Below are 20767 nucleotides of genomic sequence, written 5' to 3'. Positions count from 1 at the left end.
GCCATCTTTCAGCCCAATCAATTTGTATCTTCCTGTATCCTGTTCACTATCTGCTACTCGCCCAATTTTTGTATCATCTGCAAATTTACTAATCAGATCATCTACATTTTTCTCCAACTCATGTATATGTTACAAACAACAGAGGCCACAGCACAGATCTTTGTGGAACACAGCTTGTCACAGAGCTCCAGTTAGAAAAGTACCCTTCTACTGCTACTCTGTGTTCTATGCCAAAGCCAGTTTTGTATCCATTTTACCAGCTCACCTCAGATCCCATATGACTTCACCTTCAGTATCAGCCTGTCATGAGGTACCTTATCGAAGGCTTTACTAAAGTCCATGTATACAACATCCACTGCCCTGCCTTGGTCAACACCACACTGGAAGCTCTCTTCCAAGCCATTCACCATTATGACCAAAACTTGTCAGCATTCCTTCACTGTTGCTATGTAAAAATCCTGGAAACTTCTCTCTACCAGTCCTGTGGGTGTACTGACACAACATGGACTGCAGCAGTTCAAGAAAGCTGTTCACCACCGTCTCAAAGACAATAGGGGATAGGCAGTAATTAGGAATAGTCCATCTCAAGGACAATTAGGGATAGGAGTAAATGCTGGCCTAACCAGCAAAGCCCACCTCCCTTGAATAAATGAAAATATTTCTGTACACTGCTCAAATCCAAAGTAATGGTAGAGTGGCAGATATGGTGGGCAGTAAGGTCACAGATTGTGGTTGAATACCGTTCTGCTGCTACTGATGACTCACAGTACCTCATGGGTGTTGGGTTTGAACTGCTAGATCTGTTCTGAAGCCATCCTTTTTAGCATGGTCATAGTGCCACCCATTATAGTGGAGAGTATTCTCAATGTAAAGATGGGTCTTCCTCTCCATGTACATAACCAAACTAAAGATCTTTGAGGCATTTTACACTTAAATCAGACTCCAAATAACAAGAGAGTATGTTAACAATAACAGCAAATATCCTTCCCTCAAGGGTACTAGTGAACCAGAGGAGTTTTGATGACAATCCAGCAGTTTCATGTTCATGGTTACCAGTTTTTTATTCCAGATTAATTTAATCAGATGACTCTAAATTCTCCAGCTGCTGTGGTGGGATTTGAATTCATGAGGGTGAATCATTAGTCCATGTTACTGGATTAGTGCTTCAGTAAAACAGTAACTTTGCTGGTGTACCTGTAAAACTTGCAAAGACATCAGGAACTCAGCACGCGGTTATCTAGTCACAGAATCACTTGCTCTTTTGCAATCAAACAATCCTCAATGCATGGACAAAGTATGTTTTCAAACCTCTGTTGTGTTCTTTAGATTATAGAGGGATGTGTTTAATGGTTTATTCGTAGTATCACTCCTTTGGTTGGAGCAATAGTTACTGAAATAGCAGTTCAGCAGTCATGATTTAAGGGGATGTGCACAAATAATTTTTCCTGATAGCAGAACAGGACTGCTTAATTTGGAATGCCTAGTCACTGACCAGTACCAATGCCTTTTAGTGTTACTGCATGAGAGCAAGACTAGCATCACTGTCTCCATCCCTAAGGCAGCATCGTGGTTAGCACTGCTGCCTCACAGCGCCAGGGACCTGGGTTCAATTCCCAGCCTCGAGTCACTGTCTGTGTGGAGTCTGCTCGTTCTCCCCGCATTTGCGTGGGTTTCCTCTGGGTGCTTCAGTTTCCTCCCACAGTCCAAAGATGTGCTGGCTAGGTGCCCTGGCCATGCTGATTTCTTCCTCAGTGTACCCAAACAGGCACCCGAATATGGCAACTAGAGGGTTTTCACAGTAATTTCATTGCAATGTTAATTTAACCCTACTTGTGACACTAATAAATAAACTTTGTAGTATGACTCTATCTCTATGACTAGTGTCACTCTATCACCATGCCTAATGTCACTCTCTCTATCTCCATGATTCGTATCACTCTCCCTATCTCCATGACACATATCACTCTACCTCCGTGACACATATCACTCTCTCTATCTCCATGAAGCGGATCACTCTCTCCATCTCCATGACTAGTATCATCCTCTCCATCCCCATGACTGGTATCACTAATAAGGTACTATTCTGTTGGTCCATTTTTTTGTCCTACTTGGTGGATGAGGTGAATGAATAGGAAGAGATCTTATTGTGTTGATTCTCTTTTGCCTTTATTAATGATAATAGCAAACAATTAATTCCTCCATCTAATCCCTTGTGAAGCAGGTTCAAGAATTGGGACTTACTTAAGACTGGGTTAATTCAGCTGAAGATCAAAACAGAGATCTTGGACTACGATGTCCACATTTAACAATTGAATCATAAGGGCTCTCTCAGTTGCCTGGTCTTAACAAAAGCACAACATAATCTATCGATTTGCCTCTGTATGCCCAGGCTATGAAAGAGAGAAAAAAGCTTGAGGATTGTAAAGAAGCCAGCAGCACAGACATCAGAACTCACCATTGCTTATCTTTCCAAAACATGGGAAAGATGGTTTCTTAGCAGGAATCAAGAATAGAAGAAATCCTAGGAAGATGGAAACAGTGGCATCTGTCCTGTAGCCTTTCCTGAAAGACACAGGGATTCATAATTAGAAAACACTTTGTTAAAGATATTTTACAGATTTCAGGCACATCAGTGTCAGTCAGTGTTTTCTCATGACCATAAAATGAGGCAAAATTTTAAGTCCCAACTCATTTAACTCATAAATGGAGAAGAATGGGGTGGAGTCAGAATTGTTCATTGGATCATAGCGGGAGTGGGACTGAGTGGATGAACATGAGAACATAAGATATAAGAGCAGGAGTAGGCTATTCAACCCCTCGAGCCTGCTCCATCATTCAATAAAATCAAGGTTGATCCGATTGTGGACTCAACTCCACTTTATTACCTTCCCCTACACCCCTTCCTTCCACACTCCCATGGCATTTGATTTCTGTACATTCAAAATCTCTTGGATATATCCAAAAATCCAGATCACTCTGATTTCCGGGGTGGAGAATCCCAAAGATTAATGACCCTCTGGGGCTGCACTCATCAAGTAGAGAGTATTCTATTACATTCCTGACTTGAGCCTTGTGGATGGTAGGCATGCTTTTGGAAATCAGGAGGTGAGTTACTCACCACAGGATTCCTCGCCTTAGAAATTCCTCCTCATCTTCATCGGCAAACTCCTTACTTTTCAACTGTGGCTCCAGATACTGTGCTCTCCACAAAAGGAAACACCCTCTCAACAATTATTCCATCAAAGCTCCTCAGAATCTTCACTAAGATCACCTCTCATTCTTCCAAACAACAATGTGTTTAGACCTAACCTGCTCATCCTTTCATCATAAAATAATGCCCTCAACCCAGGAATCAATCTAATGAACCTTCTCTGCACTGATTTCAATGCCAGTTCAATAAAATTTCAGTTATCTGGCAAGTTCCCTGAATGGGAGGTGCCAGTGGATCTAAAATGCAAATCAATTAAGATATAATTGGTTTCTGCATTTTCATCCAACCGTATAAACCTACAAACAAGGAGTAGGAGTAAGACATTCAGCCCCTCGATCTTGCTCTGCCATTTAATAAGATCATGGCTAATCTGACAGTAACCTCAAATCTGCATCCCACCTACCCCTGGTAACTATCACCCCCCTTGCTTACTAAGAATCTATCCACCTGTACCTTAAAAATATTCATGGATTCTGCTTCCATCACCTTTTCAGGAAGAGCATTCCAAAGTCTCATGACTTTCTGAATGAAATTCTTTAGCCTCATCTCCACTTTAAATGGGTGACCACTAGTTTTTAACCAGTGACCCCTAGTTCTAGATTCTCCCACAAGAGGAAACATCCACTTCATACCCACTTCACATCCTGCCAAGACGCCTCAGGATCTAATATGTTTCAATCAAGTCAGCTCTTACTCTTCTAAACTCCAGTGTAGACAAGTCTAGTTTGTCCAACCTTTTCTCATAAGACACCCTACCCACATTTCAGGTATTAATTTAGTAAACCCTCTCGGAATATATTCCAATGTAATAACATCCTTCCTTAAATAAGGTGATCAATATTGTACACAGTACTCTAAATGTGGTCCTGTGAATGTCCTTCAGCATAACCTTTTGTACATCTTTGTATTCAATTCTCCTTGTAATAAATAGTACTGATCTATTAGCTTTCCTAACATTTGCTGTAACTGCATACTCTCCTTTTGTGAATCATGCACTAGGCACCCAGATCCCTCTGCACCTCAGAATCTTTCACCATTTAGATAATGTCCTTCTCTTTATTCTACCTGCCAAAATGGACAGTTTCACATTTTCCAACATTATATTCCATTGACCATTTTGATCATTCATTTAACCTATCTATATCTTTTTGCAACCTCCTTATGTCCTCTTCACAACTTAATTTCCCACTTATCTTAGTGCCTACAGCAAACTTAGTAGCTATCCCTTCAATCCATCACTTAAATCATTTATATAAATTGTAAACAGTTGGAGGCCCAATAGTGGTCGGTGTGGCACACCGCTCATTACATTTTGCCAAATTGAAAATTATCTGTTTACGCCTACTCTCTGCTTCCTGTTAGCCCCCTATAGCTTGAGCTTTTATCTTCTGTATTTATCTTTGATGTGGTACTTTGTCAAATGCCTTCTGGAAATCTAAATGTAATATATCCACTGGTTCCCCTTTATCCACAGAAAGAAGTCTCACAATACCAGATTAAAGTCTAATAGATTTATTTGGAGTCTCACCTGATGAAGGAGCAGCGTTCCAAAAGCTTGTGATACCAAATAAACCTATTGGACTTTAACTTGGTGTTGTTAGACTTCTTACTGTGCCCACCCCAGTCCAATGCCAGCACCTCTACACCATGGCTCTCCTTTATCCACAGCATAGGTTGCTTCCTCAAAGAGCTCCAATAAGCTGGTTAGACATGATTTCCCTTGTACACAACCCTGTTGACTCTGCCTGATTATCTTGAGCTTATCCAAGTGCCCTGTTATAACCTTTTAAATAATATCTTCTAACATTTTTCCTATGACTGATACCTACGACAGATATAGGCTAACTGGCCTTTGATTTCCCACTTTCTGTCTCCCTCCCTTTTTGAATAATGGAGTTACATTTGCTATCTTCCAATCTAATGGGACTTTCCCCGAATCTAGGAAGTTTTGGAAAATTAATACCAATGCATCAACTATCTCAATAGATACTTACTTTAAGATACTAGGATGGAGTCCATCAGGACTTGAGCTTTTATCACCTGTCAATTCCAACAATTCACCAATTCTCTGACTCACTCTCCATACGACAAATGCCCATTTTGTTAACTCTTTTCTTTTTACGTATTTATAAAAACTCTTACTACTTGTTTTTATATTTCTTTATGCTATATTTATAGCTAGCTTGCTCTCAAAGTCTATCTTTTACCTCCTTATTAATCTTTTGAGTCTTTCTGGGCAGTTAGATCATCCACCTTGCAGCCCTCCCTTTCATCAAAACAAGCTGAAAAAAATCTCTACACTGTTGGACAATTGTAAAGGCTGAGGCTCCTGTCCTCTGACTCCCCTTACCCACATCACTTGCAGTCACACTCTCCTGTCCCTGACCAAATCAGATGACCCCCTGTCCTAAGAGGTGTGGCTGCCTCCTGGTACAAAGAATCCCAGTAACTTGTCCCCTCCCTGATATGTTTCCATGTCTATAGTCCACTCAAAAACCCTAAGCCAAAGTTGCTTGAATTTTAGAAAGCTTGCAAGAGGACAATGTGAGGCTCACACTGGAGTGATGACAAACTGCCAATAACCGCTACCCATGAATTTCACAATTATTAGCATAAGAAATGGATTAACAAGGAACAGTGAACGTAATCACTCAGAAACAAATGTTAACTTCAGCTTCTGAGGGATGAGAGACATGTCCAGTCAACAAACAGATAAATTACAGCAGTTCCGGGTACTAGAGAGTGCCAATTGATACAGTGCCAGATAACAGAAAATTCTCACACTATACTCCATCGGCCAAATTTGCCAATTCATTAATCCTGTCTATATCCTTTAGCAGATGCTTTCTGTCCCCGACAGAACTTGGTTTCCTACCCATCTTTGTATTGTCAGCAATTCTGGCAATCGGAAATACAATCTGTGCCTTCCTCCACGTCATTAACATAAATTGTAAAGAGTTGAATTCTCAGTACTAATCCCTGGGGCACTCCACTAATTATTGCCAACCTGAAACTGACCCAGTTATCCTGATTCTCTGTTTCCTGTTAGTTAGTCAATCCGCTATGCATGCTAAGGTATCACACAAAATCATGTGCTCTTATCTCGTGTGGCACTTGATCAAATGCCTTTTGGAAATCCACATACATGACATCTACTGGTTTCCCTTTATTCACCCTGCTTATTTCATCTTCAATAAATTAAGGTTATTGTGGATAGGCAGAATACAGAGTTGAGGCCACAATTAGATCAGCCATGATCCTATTGAATGGCAGAGCAGGTTAGAGAGGCTGGTAGCCTTCTCCTGCCCCAAATTTTTAAGTTTTAAATTTGTCAAACACAATTAATTAGTGTTGTGGTGATGCGACTAGGTGAATGATCAGTGCTGTGGCGGGACTTGATGGCTGGATCAGTGTTGTGGTGGGACTGGTTAACAGGACCTGTGTGTTGATAATGATGGACAGGCCCCAGGATAAGAAGGTTACTGGAATGCTGAAATGTTGGATTTACCTTTCAAAGAGCGACGTCCATCCTGGAACAAATCCTGGTTCCCGGGTAAACCATAATAATGTCATTAGCACAAAGAAAATTCCAGTCACCATTTCTGGATAGCTGAAAAATTAAAAATGGAAGAGAATTCAAGAAAGTTGTAAGTTGTATATCCTCTAAATTTTCTAACAGTCGGGAAGAAGCAGACCCTCATACCTAAATGGCCCCAATTTTTCGTATTCCTCTTGAATTCTCCTTTCAGACATTTCCTCACGTTTTGTCTTCCTCTTTTTACTAAGAGAACATGTTTCCTTAAAACTGAAATGAAAGATTGATATATGAAACAGGGTGTACAACCTCCTTGTTCTGACTGACGGAAAACTGTTACCCCATTTAAGTAGAAGCATTGTGTGTAGAATGTGGATGCTTGTGGGAAGGACACAATTGCATTGAAACATTTGTCCCAAGTCCTTATGGCATTTAAAAATTATCTCCCACTATGGCATAAGTCTTCCTTCGCAACAGTGAGGAATCTTCTCAAGCGCCAACGTGTATCAAAAAATCTTGGCTGCTTTTCAATGGATTGAAAATCTAAAAGCTCCTGGATTATATGATATGTGTTTTGGGAAATTTGCACTGAGCAAGTTTCCCAAAATGTACTAGGAAGATTGAGTCCCTGATCTACAATGATCCAAACAGACTGGTAATTCACACCACGTAATGTGTGATGATTTTCAACAATTGATGCCTGAGACAACAAGTCCTTCTCCTGCTGAAGGTAGTTCATGATATTCTTCTCATATTATAACCTTCTCAAAATAAAACCATCTTCTTTTCCTCTGTAAATGGCAGATAACAGACTGTTTTGTAGAAGCTCTGGTATTTTTAGGACAATGATCAAATGCCTTGGTCTGGGTGAAATACTAAGGGTGACAGTGCTTAGCACTACTGTCTCTCAGCGCCAGGGGCCCAGGTTTGATTCCCGGCTTGGGTCACTGTCTGTATGGAGTTTGCATGTTCTCCGGGTCTGCGTGGGTTGTCTCCAGGTGCTCCGGTTTCCTCCCACAATCCATAGATGTGAGGGTTAGGTGGACTGGCCATGCTGAATTGTCCGTTAATAGTCTGACAACACCAGGTTTCAGTCCAACCGTTTTATTTGATAGTAAATTCACTAACTTTCGGATTAGCCCCTTCATCAGGTGAGTTACTCACCACAGGATTGCTCGCCTTAGAAATTCCTCCTCATCTTCATCGGCAAACTCCTTACTTTTCAACTGTGGCTCCAGATACTGTGCTCTCCACAAAAGGAAACACCCTCTCAACAATTATTCCATCAAAGCTCCTCAGAATCTTCACTAAGATCACCTCTCATTCTTCCAAACAACAATGTGTTTAGACCTAACCTGCTCATCCTTTCATCATAAAATAATGCCCTCAACCCAGGAATCAATCTAATGAACCTTCTCTGCACTGATTTCAATGCCAGTTCAATAAAATTTCAGTGATCTGGCATGTTCCCTGAAAGGGAAGGGGCTAACCTGAAAGCTAGTGAATTTACTATCAAAAAAATCAGTTGAACTGAAACCTGGTGTTGTCAGACTTTTTACTGTGTTTACCCCAGTCCAACGCCGGCATATCCACATCTTGTCTGTTAATGTCAGGGGGATTAGCAGGGTAAATACGTGGGTTAAAGGGTTGGTCATGGGTGGGATTGTTGCTGGTGCAGGCTTGAAGGGCTGAATGGCCTCCTTCTGCACTGTAGGGATTCTATGATAACTAAGTGTATTTAAGATATGTTTGGATTTTACAAAGCATAGATGTAGCAACACCTAGAAGGTAATGATTTGAGTTTGCACTCCTAGGATGGAATTTTACATTAGGATCAGACCCGATTTCTCGGCTCTTGTGATTTTACGACAGCTGGAATTCCAGTGTGGTTAGAAATGGGTGAGAGGCTGAATAATTTATTTAAATATATTTAAATTTGAATTTACATGTGTTTAACGAGCCTGGCACTCAATTGTCCAGGCTCACCTGCCTTTATGGCCTCGTTGGGAGAGGTCCTTGCTGCTGAGGTAAATGCCTGCTCCCCATGAATGGGGAACAGACATGTTGGCCTCACTGGTGGAACTGGAGGAGATTGAGGCTCCCTGTGGAGGCTGAGAGCAAGGGGGGGGAATACCCCTTGGGCAGTGTCAGCCTGTCACCATGGCACTACCAGCCTGGCACATGGGCAATGCCCAGTGGGCACCTTGGCGGGACATGAAGGGGCAGCCAGATTGGGGAGAACAGGGGCCTGCTGTCACTTTGCAAAAGGGTCGGATCGGGGGGAGGGGGACCACGATCAGTCTGGGTGGCGAGGGGGACTAGATGCCCAAAAATTGTGGGGCTCATGATCGGCCTCAGGCCTGTGGTTGCAGTGGTGGGGGACTGTGTTCGGACTAGCTTCAGCAGCAGGGGCCTGAGAGCTCTCTGTCTGTCTGTCAGACACCTGCTGTTGCTATTGAGCAGAATCAGAGGTTTGCACATGTGCAGTACACGTTGGCTGGTGAATTAAGCCCAGCTCGCTGCCTGCAGCAGCTAGAAAGTCTACACCATTTTTTCAATGACTAAGTGCATCAAATTGAGTGTGAAAACTTGAACAATAAGCGGATCGGGAACTCTCCCATTTTCATGCTAGCCGGACACTTAGAATCATTCTCGTAAAATTCTGCCCCTATTTGATTTGATTTATTATTGTCTCATGTACTAACTAACAGTGAAAAGTATTGCTTCTTGAGTACCATACAGACAAAAATATCGTTCATAGAGAAGGAAACGAGAGAGTGTAGAATGTAATGTTACAGTCATAGCTAGGGTGTTGAGAAAGATCAACTTAATGCAAGGTAAGTCCATTCAAAAGTCTAGCACCAGCAGGGACGTGACCTCAGACTTTTGCATCTTTTTCCCAATGGAAGAAGGTGGAACAGAGAATGTCCAGGGTGCATGGAATCTTTAATTATACTGGCGAAGTGGTGACGAAGAGGTAAACCTCAAAAGCTTGTGAGTTTACTATCAAATAAATCGGTTGGACTTAAACCTGGTGTTGTCAGACTTCTTATTGGGTGGTGGAACAAACAATTGCTACACCAGTGCTGCAATGGGGTAGATTTTTCTGATTTGTCACATGCAGGCAGATTGATGCAAATCACAAACCAACGCTAATGATGTACCTTGCTGTGTTCAAGAACTCCGAAAATCAACTCTTACATAGTGCTACTACGGGAGGTCATTGGTTTAGTGGTTTCAACTCCATACTTACTTGCACCCCAGGAATAGCCAATGCATCCATATCCAGGTCAGCACTAACATGATGATGGCAATAGGAAAACTAAAAACAAACCAGGTTCCAAAGTTGATGGATCGTGAATCTGGGTAGCGACTGTTAAATACAAACAGGCAGATATCAGGCAAAATTAAAGACTGGCATTAACCAATAGCAGATAGTTTAGCACTAGATGCTGGCACTGATTTCACCAGGAACTTAGAATAGCAAGGCATTGAGTGCACATGTAGCAATCAAATTATTCCACCTAATCTCCCTTCTCATTCCTACCTTCCTAATTTTTAACCTGTGTCCCCTGACATACGCCCTGAATTCTTTACCCAAGAGAACAATTTGTCTGGATCAATGTTCACAGAATCCCTACAGTGCAGAAGGAGGCCATTTGACCCATTGAGTCTGCATCAACAACAAACCCACCCAGGCCCTATCCCTGTAACCCCATGTATTTACCCTGCTAATACCCCTGACACTAAGAGGCACTTTATCGTGCCCAATCAACTTAACCCGGACATCTTCAGAACGTGGGAGGAAACTGGAGCACCCAGAGGAACTCCACACAGACACAGGGAGAATATGCAAACTCCGCACAAATGGGTGGTTTGTTATATTGCAACTGTTACCTTGGCTGAGCCCAGTCACTGGAGTTTGGAATTGAATCCAGTTCCCTGGCACTGTGAGGCAGCAGAGCTAACCACTGTGCCACCCTGGTGGCAAAAGTTGTCAATTTCCTTTATTATCTTGTAGACTTCAATTAGATTTTATAAATATCTCTTTCCCAAATGAAACAAGCACGACAAACTCAACCTGTGTCCATAACATATATTATTGATAGGTGGAAGCTTCATTGCTGCTCAAGTCTTTCAGGGAAATAACATCCTTATGTGGTTCTGCAGGAAAAGTTTATTCTTGTGTCAATCTGACAGGCCAAACAGCTTAAGAATGGATGATCTTACTTGTTGAATTGTTCAGCAAAGATGAGGTTGGTTGAGGTTCCCGTGATTGTCATGAGGCCTCCAATTGTGGCAGCATACGTGATGCTCAGTGACAGACACTTGCAGATCATGTGGTCATGCTTCGTTTTGTATTTATTGCTGTATTCTTTACTGTGCGCAATCTGGTTCTATAGAAAATCAAGGAGCAACAGCATGAAAGTAACAGGGAAATATTAAACCAGCCTATCCCGCCAATAAATATCATGTCCATAATTTGGCATGAGCCATTATGCATGAGCATCTGCAAACTGCTCCATCGATGCATGGCATCATAGAGAAGGCCATCCTTGTCCTCATCCAATCTTTATACACAGCAATTTCACAGGAGGTGATCAGTAATAAAGCCCAAAATGTGTCTCTCAAAGTATGACCCCTTAAAGGAGCCACCTTACCACACTTTTATTCTCATCATCAGCAGATCTGGTCAGGAGATCTAGGGAATGGAAAGCAAGAGAAAATTGTACTGCTCTAAGCATCGCTTATAATTGACACATTTGTGTGTGGTAAAGGGAATTCCTAATGGTGCAGTAAACAAAAGACATAAGGCTTTTATGATATTAAAATGAGCACACAGTGCGACCCAACGGATCAGGAAGGTTTCAGGTTCAATCCCTGTTTGTTCATGTTTAGATAATATCAGCTGAGGTATCTTAAGACAACACTTGTCACAGGAATCCTGTGTATTGAGAATCTACCCAGTCTCCACTTTGAGAATATATTTAGTGCAAAGAAAGATCAAGCTTGCATCAAGCATGGGGTTACGGGGATATGGCCCGGGTGTGATTGCGATTGGTGCAGACTCAATGGGCCGAATGGCCTCCTTTTGCACTATAGGATTCTATGATTCTATATGGCCTCCATGGTCAAATGCCTGACAAAACTCAAAGCTGGATTTTCCTCTAGTCCTCATGCACTAACTGAGGTTTAGTGGGACAGGAATTCTGACCTCTGACTAATTGCGCTGTTAATCTTGGTTCATTTCCTCAAAAGATTAAAGCGTGAGTCAGCACTTTTAAACAGCACAACTGAAACTGCTGGAGAGACACAAAAAATAACTCAAGCAATCGCATTCCGATTACAATGGTCCCTTTAAAGTGAACTTTAACCTTGATCAGCTAACACTGGCAAGCAAGCATGTTTGCTTCACCTGTGTTTTCGTGGCTGTTTTATGAGGCAATTGACTGAAAATCACGTAGACTGTCACTTCATTATTACTGACTCATTTAGTTCAGTTTGCACATGCACTATTTCCTGTTCCCACTCTCACTTTGAGCAGTAATCCTGACACGCTAAAAACTGGGTGGTGATCCAGTACATTTTTCACCCTCTCTCCCTGTGGAACACAATGGGAAATGTGGGCCCATTCATACATAAAAATAGTCACTTAGTTCTTGGGATTACTGGACAATGAGCTAAAAAGCAGCCACTGCAAATGCTGGATATCTGAAATAAATAAGAGAAAAGGCTGGAAATACTCAGCATCAGTGAGAAACAGATGGTGTGTTGGGTGAGAAACCAGAAGTGGAAAAGTTTGAGATGTATGAAATTTCACACAAGTGATGCATGGGACAAGGACAAAAGGAAGATCTGTGTTAGGGGAGAAGTGCAAAGAGAATAAATGACAAAAAGTTAGTCCGACAAGACCAGAGGGAATGGTGATGAGGCAGATAAGAAGCAACTAAACAAAAGGGCCTGAATTTTCCAGCCGTTCACACTAGTGGGATTCTCCGCTCCCACTGCCGTGAATGGAGATTTGGCTGAGCCATCCTGGTTTGCAGTGTCAGCGGGCATGAATAGCCGTAAGATTCCATCCATAATGTGCCCAGAGAAGGCATGTTGCTATCTGAAAATGAAATTAAGAAAAAAACTGAAAAATGCAAAGAAGAGGAAACAGAATTGAGTTCTGGCCTGGAATTCACCCAAAAGGCTGCAATGCGCCTAATGGTCCTCAAACATCACTGTAACTGTGCAGCAGAGCAGTGATGGAGATGGGGTGACCAAGGCACAGAATTAACATAACACGCCACTTCCTGTCTGTGGGCTAAACTGGAGTTGGGATGTCTTGTTAAGTTGTACAAGACATTGGTACAGCCACATTTGAAATACTTTGTACATTTCTGGTTACCCTATTATAGAAAGGATATTATTAAACTAAAAAGAGTGCAGAAAACATATATTGAAACATATAAGATGATTAGAGGTTTAGACAGGGTAGATAGTGATAGCCTTTTTCCTAGGATGGAGAAAGCTAGCACGAGGGGGCACGACTTTAAATTAAGGGGGGGTAGTTATAGGACTGATGTCAGGGGTAGGTTCTTTACCCAGAGGGTGGTGAGGGACTGGAATGCCCTGCCAGCTGCAGTTGTAAATGCGCCTAGTTTGGGGGCGTTTAAGAGATCTGTGGATAGGTTTATGGACGAAATGGGATTGGTTTAGATTAGTGGGTTAGTGTTGTTTTTTTTTTAAAAGCTGGTTGGCGCAACATCGTGGACCGAAGGGCCTGTTCTGCGCTGTAATGTTCTATGTTCTATGTTCTATGAAAAGGTTCATTAGGATGTTACTGGGACTTGATAGTTTGAGTTATAAGGAGAGGATGGATAGACTGGGACATTTTCCCTGAAGTATAGGAGACTTAGGGATGACCTTATAGGGGCATGGATCAGTTAGATAGTCAACATCCTTCCCAAAGGTAAAACTGGAGGGCATAGGTTTAAGGTGAGAGGAGAGAGATACAAAAGGGTCCAGGGGGGCAATTTTTTTCACACAGAGGGTGCTGAGTGTCTGGAATGAGCTGCCAGAGGTAGTAGCAAAGGCAAGTACTATTCTGTCTTTTAATTTTGTCTTGGGTGGCATGGTAGCACAGTGGTTAGCTCTGCTGCTTCACAGCGCCAGGGACCCGGGTTTGATTCCCAGCTTGGGTCACTGTCTATGAGGAGTTTGCACATTCTCCCCATGTCTGCTTGGGTTTCTTCTGGGTGCTCCAGTCTCCCCCCCACAGTCCAAAGATGTGCAGGTTAGGTTGATTGGCCATGCTAAAAATTGCCCCTTAGTGTCCTGAGGTGCATAGGTTAGAGGGATTAGTGGGTAAATATGTAGGGATATGGGGATCGGGTCTGGGTGGGATTGTGGTTGTTGCAAACTCGATGGGCCGAATGGCCTCTTTTTGCACTGTACGTTTCTATGATTCTATGAAAAACCATTTAGATAGTTACATGGGTAAGGTGGGTATAGAAGGATATGGGCCAAACACAGGCAATTGGGACTAGCTTAGTGGTTTAAAAAAAAGGCGGCATGGACAAGTTGGGCCAAAGGGCCCATTTCCATGCTGTAAACCTCGATGACTACATGACCCTATGAACAGAAGCTTTCTGCAATGTGTTCACCCAATATACTAGAAAACCAGTCCTTTTTTGCAGCATTCCCAGAACAGAGAAACTCAGGCAACAGGAGAAAATGCAATTAAAACTTACAAGGTTAGCCTGTTAGTTTTTTTGTAGTAAGCACTGCATTAAGAAGAGATGTTAATAACACTAATCCAAAGCTTGTTTGAACTCTTCTATCTTAGGACATCGAAGGACTACCTATTCTGAACCAATATATGGGCAATAATAACTATCCAGAGATAATAGATAACACGTGGAAACAGATACCAAAGTTACAATGTTTGTCCATCAGTTCCTGCCACTATGTCTTGTCCTACAGGCCTTTCTGTCCCACACTCAACCACTACCTCACTCTCTCCCTGTGTCTTCTAACCTTATACATTATTTACTTATTTATTAGTGTCACAAGTAGGCTTACATTAACATCGAAATGGAGTTAATATGAAAATCCCCGAGTTGCCCCATTCTGGCACCTGTTCGGGTACACTTAGGGAGAATTAGCATGGCCAATGCACCTAGCCAGCATGTATGTGGGAGGAAACCACAGCACCCGGAGAAAACCCATGCAGACACGAGGTGTACGTGCAGACTCCACGCAGATAGTGGCCCAAGCTAGGAATCGAAACTGGATCCCTGGCGCTGTGAGGTGGCAGTGCTAACCTTGTATTCTATGACAGAACATAGCCTGCAGACTCAGTAGATATTGAGCTCAGTCTGGTGCAGATTTGACCCACATCAATGTCTATATTCACTCCGAGTCAAAACTGCAGCTGATAAGCTTCCATTCTTCCATGTTCCCACTGCACAGATTCAGTCAGAACACAGCTTCAGTGGATGTTTACTCTGCATATCAGTGGTTAGTTGCAGATGCTGAACAAATATTATACTAAACCAAGGCCTCGACCTTTTGGATCTATTAAAGTGTTTGAGTTTGAATAATTGGAAATTTTGAACAGATTGTGAGTCCTGATGCCGGTTGCTGGTTCATACAAACAGCTGATAATAAAATAGTCTACATGACCTGTTCACCTATGTCTATTTTCACCCATTGCCAGATCCAAGGAGTTTTAGCAATGTAAGGTGCAAGATTCCACTTCTCATTTTTTTCCAATAAACCAGTCCTTTGGTGCTAGAGATAAGCTTCTTGTCCCCTTCCTGCAACACTTCCATAACTTAGATATTTTCCTTATACATCGATGGCTTGACTGCAATATTGAAACTATGATCTGACAATGATATACAGCTTCAGAATGACGGACTCAGACATATGGAGCTGAATCTTTACCATGGAGATTTACTTATAGCAGAGGAGTGGAGAGGGTGGTGACGGGGAGGGTGGGGGTTACAGCAGGTCAGGACCCTGATTTTAAGCTGAGCGACTTCTGCTTTAAGTCTCTAACTTCACCTGAGCATTACCATCCCATTTCCATGTTTCCTAATCACTGTATAGATGGAATGGCGCGCCACACTTGTCAATAGAAAGATTTTTATTTAAAGGGACTGTGGCAAAGGTCAGTTTGGTATTGGTTACATCCTGCATAGATTCAAGAGGTGGTGCGGAGGAGATTTACCAGAATGTAGCCTGGGCTGGAGGGACTGAACTATGAGGAAAAATTGAATAGATTGAGGCTGTTTTCCTTGGAGCAGCAAAGGTTGAGAGGGAACCTGATGAAGGTGTATCAGATTATGAGAGGCAGGGACAGGATGGATAGGGAAGCAGAGAGAGGGTGGACAGGAAGGCATTTTTCCATTAGTTGATGGGTCAATAGGCAGGGGGCATATATTTAAGGTAAAAGGCTGAAAGGGAGTTTAGGGGAATCATGCCGGGCTTCTTGACAAGCTGGCCATTTTGTGGGGATTTAACACCTCCAACCTGCATTCAAACCTGTCCCAACTTGCCCATTAATATTGGCAATATCTCAACATTCTGTTTGCTTTGCTTCTTACTGCTCTGCAGAGCCGGGCTAAGAGTTCACCATCGATCATGTTCAGCTTCTTTGAGCTGATTCATTGAGTGTTTTCTGACCAATATGTAATACTCTGTAATTATATTTAAATTGATTTGCATCTGCAATCACAGGGCCCCATTGAAAACATTTTTCTAGCTTTCTTCTGTAGTTCCTGAGCTGTTTTATCACACTCAATTGCCTTTCCACCTAGTTTACCATCATCTGCAAATTTGACCAATATACATCATATCTCTTTTTACAGATTAGAAACACTGGTGGCTTCAGGGCACTCCTTCATGGGAACGGAGGAGCACTTTCGTGAAGACATCACCCCAGATTATCATTGCTCCTCTAAGTAGTGGCAGTGTTTATTCAGCTTTAATCAATTCCTTGTCCGTCACTCTTAGGATAATCGCTGCCTTACCCTTGTTAGTATCTGGATGTTATCAAATGCAGTTTGGGGTAGTTTGTTGTGCGCATAGTGGCTGCTACAATTCCTATACTATATCAGTGACGGCACTGCCAAATGTAAAGTGTTGTGAGGCATCCAATGGTTGAGAAAAATGCTATATAAAGTGCAATCTTACTTTATAGCAGTCTTTCAGATAGGACTTTACTGGAGTTAGTCTACATGCATCACACCATCGGGACATTCATGGTTTCCTCGTGAGGCTCAGAGGAAGTCACTGATGCTCAAGTCTTAAGCTGCAGTAGCAGTTTGGTCTCCAAGAGTCCGACTGACATACCTGGACCATGCTAACTCTAATGGCTATCATTTCCATCTGCAAGTTAAAATTGTACTTGGCCAAATTATTATGGAAAATGAATGGATAAATTCTCACCCAATTTTAGTTGCTGATGCCCACATTCCCCCTGCCCAGGCCTGCTGGCCAAGGAGGGCTACAATTCAAAAAGAACCACTACTACATACAGAGATCAGTGTGACCCCTCTTCTTCCACGTTATAAGATTAAGGCCATGAGAATCCTTGGAATATTAAGCAAACTCAGAACGGGTTAATTTAAGAAAACACTTCATGAACCATTAAAAGTCTCTGGTTGGAGTATGTTTGATTCACTTCTCCCACCATGGTGGTACTGCTGCCTCACAGCGCCAGGGACTCGGTTCAATTCTGGCCTTGGGTGATTGTCAGTGTGGAGTTTGCATGTTCTCCCTATGTCTGCGTGGGTTTCCTGCGGGTGCTCCGGTTTCCTCCCACATTCCAAAGAGTTAGGTTGATTGGCCATGCCAAATTGTCCCTTTATTGTCAGGATATTAGCAGGGTAAATATATGGGGTTATGGTGATGTGGGGGGGGAGAGGGGGATTGTTGTCGATGCAGGCTCGATGGGCCAAATGGCCTCCTTCTGCACTGCAGGGATTCTACGATTCCATGAGTTGAAATGCGACAAAGTGTCAAACCACCGCTGGCACAAAACTGTCTGTACGGCAGCCCCAGCATGAAGAATACACAGCACAAATTTTCTGCTTTTCAGTTCTCCTATCCCCTGAGATGAAGCAACAATAAAACATCACAAGTGGGCTACTGCAAGAAGACAGCAGGGTCTGAAAACAGGAAGAAACAGAATCCAGTCAGTGGCCAAACAAGATAAAATTTACAAATCTGATAAAACTACAAACCTGCTTTTCTGGCTCAGGCAGCATGTTCTGGTCAAATTGGTTCTTCTTTGCTGCACTAGGAGAGTAAACAGAAGCTTAAATGATTCTAGTAAACCTGCTCTGTTTTCCTCAGATTCATGTGGGCTGAAAGACACTCAATATCTAGCTCAAAGAACATCTAATCATCATCCATAACTGCTGACGAATGAGACTTTGGAGATTTCATTCAGTCCTACATTCCTGAGCATTGACCACAAATAAAGAATTGCTTTGCGTTATAAATAATTCAACTAATAGTTCTACCAGGACATTGTATACTTTCTGACTGAGCACAAATGAGCAGAACAAATTATATTGTTAGATTGCCTGTTTTGTAACTGATATACTTGAGTAAATTGGATTAGTCTTACAGTATATATATCTTGGGCACTTGTTCAGACTGAACAACATGTGCACACAACTGGTACATACTAATCTTATGGATAACAGGAATATAGGAACAGGAGTAGGTAATGTAGCTTTATCTTGGGTGGTACAGTGGCAACAGTGCTAATTTTAATTATGTGCTCTGTAGTTGTAAGCAAGCTTTTCTCATTGTTGCCAGGCTGTCTACAAGAGTTTTTTTACTGCTGCTTAAACAGGGGTTTGTATATTTTTACTGGGACATTTATGATTCTGCATTGTTAGGAGAAAACCTGGTTGGCAGGTCAGGTGACACGCATTCTTTTGTTTTCAGTTTGAACTGCAGTTTAGTTTGGGTTTTAGTTTTAAAAGGGGCATCAAGCTGAAAGGAAGTCTCTTTCTCTCTCTCCCTGGTGTTAGAAATTCTGCTGGTTAGCTGAAAGCAAGGTTTTGCCTTTCAAAAGGGAGGAATCAGTTGTTTGTGGCTTGCCTATAGTCCCTGGTGTTTAGGAAAGCTATTCTGACTTCAAACTGTTCTGAGTCTATCCAAAGAACTACAGACTTCTTCTAAAGGTCTCAAATCCATTATCATGTGAACATCAGTCTTTGCTATGTTAAACTTGTGAAAAGGATCATTTATCTGAGATTGGTTTGAATGGAATACATTAGCTACATTTGTTAAGGGTTATACGCTATTGTGGTTGTTTTGTTTCTTTATAATTGATAAGAGTTATTGTTAATTTTCTTTCCATATATGTTAACTATATTAAAGTTTATTTGATAAAAGCTCTCTAGTGGGTCATTTGAATCATCCCCAAGGTGAAACATATACCCATCCTAGTCAAATTCAAGGTGTAAAATTTATGATCCAGGCAGGCTCCATAAAAGACGTTGGAATTTCTGACCGTAACCATAACAATTAACACTACAATGAAGTTACTGTGAAAACCCCATTGTTGCCACACTCTGATGCCTGTCTGGGTACACTGAGAGTGAATTTAGCATGGCCAATGCACCTAACCAGCACTTCTTTTGGACAGTGGGAGAAAACCAGAGCACCCGGAGGAAACCCACACAGACACAGGGAGAACATGCAGACTCAACACAGACTGTTGTCCAAGCTGGGAATCAAATCTAGACCTCTATCGCTGTGAGGCAGCAGTGCGAACCACTGTGCCATCATGCCACCCCATCATCTAAGTCATGAATAAATACAGTGAATAGTTGGGACCCAACACAAATGCTTGAGGGACAACATTAGTCACATCTCACCTATTATGAGGAACTTTATCAAATGCCTTCTGAGAGTTCATATAACCAACAGGCATTTCCCTGTCAGCTACCTTAGTTGCCTCTTCAAAAAATTCAATCAGGTTCATTGACCTATACCTTTGCAAATCCCTGCTGAGTTTGTCCAGCTGAAAATGTTCAAAGTTCACAGTAACTCTATCCTTAATTATAAACTCCAGCAATTTTTGATAGCAGAGGTTAGGCTAAGTTGTATATGGTTTCCTGGTTTCCCTTGAATGTCACCCTTCTTAAATGATTGAGTGACATCTGCAATTTTCCAATCCAAAAGGAACGGTTCCTGAATTGAGAGAACTTTGGAAGATTATAGTTTAAGCATCTGAACATTTTCACTTATTCCTTTCTTGGGATGAAAATTATCTGAGTTCTCTTTGTCACTCTTTAGCAGAATTATTTATTTACTGTTATTTTGCTTGCATTAACTTGGGCGGGCTGTTGTTACTGATTCTGTATTATTTTCCTTGAAGTGAATTATTTTTCACTCAAAATAATTAGTTAGCATGTCCGCCTCTTTATTTTTATTGACAATGTTAACATAATAAATTGCCAAGGGATTCACATTGCTCCTGACTACCCTCTTTTCCTTAAAATAATTATTAAAAATTGACATGTTGACTTTGATATCCCTTGCAAGTGTCTTTTTGTTCTCCCTTTTCTGGTTCTTTCTATTTGTTTTGTTATCCTTTGGTGTCATGCGATGCTTTCCCAGTCACTGGGATTGGTACTTTGGGTCTGCATGTTTGAAAACAGTTTTGTTGAGTTTTACATTGTCTCAGGCCTCTTTCATTGCTCATGGCTGTCTTTTTTTGGCAAGTAGAGTTTTGCCCTATAGGGGGTAAGCTGGCTCTGAATCACGTTAAGTTAATTCTGGTCACCAGACCTGACGTTCTCCAAAATATTCTCTTTTGTCGAAAACGTTTCCTTGCCTTTTCATAGTAGGCGCCAGTTAACCCACAAGTTGTACTAACCACTGTACCAACTTCTGTCATTTAACCCATTACCAGATTTGCCCAGTTTACTGTGGGTAGCGTCTGCCCATCCCATTGGCTCTGGAATACACTGCTGTAGAAAATTATCATGGACATGCTCCAG

General features: G+C 41.9%; 1 protein-coding gene across 2 annotated transcripts in view; it reads right to left on the bottom strand.

Annotated features, from left to right (window-relative positions):
* slc13a4 (solute carrier family 13 member 4) overlaps positions 1-20767 on the bottom strand; it is a 91153-nt gene that overhangs the window by 14020 nt on the left and 56366 nt on the right. For both annotated transcript variants that reach the window (XM_080190999.1, XM_080191000.1), the window contains exons 6-11: positions 17987-18041; positions 10977-11143; positions 10000-10119; positions 6915-7016; positions 6720-6821; positions 2456-2562 (exon numbers count right to left, since the gene is read on the bottom strand). In XM_080190999.1, the coding sequence (XP_080047125.1) occupies positions 2456-2562; positions 6720-6821; positions 6915-7016; positions 10000-10119; positions 10977-11143; positions 17987-18041 (653 nt within the window). The remainder of the gene's footprint in view (positions 1-2455; positions 2563-6719; positions 6822-6914; positions 7017-9999; positions 10120-10976; positions 11144-17986; positions 18042-20767) is intronic.

The sequence above is a fragment of the Carcharhinus amblyrhynchos genome, chromosome 6, assembly GCF_965287045.1.
Source record: "Carcharhinus amblyrhynchos chromosome 6, sCarAmb.v2.hapA, whole genome shotgun sequence".
Classification (NCBI taxonomy): Eukaryota; Metazoa; Chordata; class Chondrichthyes; order Carcharhiniformes; family Carcharhinidae; genus Carcharhinus; species Carcharhinus amblyrhynchos.
This window is presented reverse-complemented; position numbering and strand designations above follow the sequence as displayed.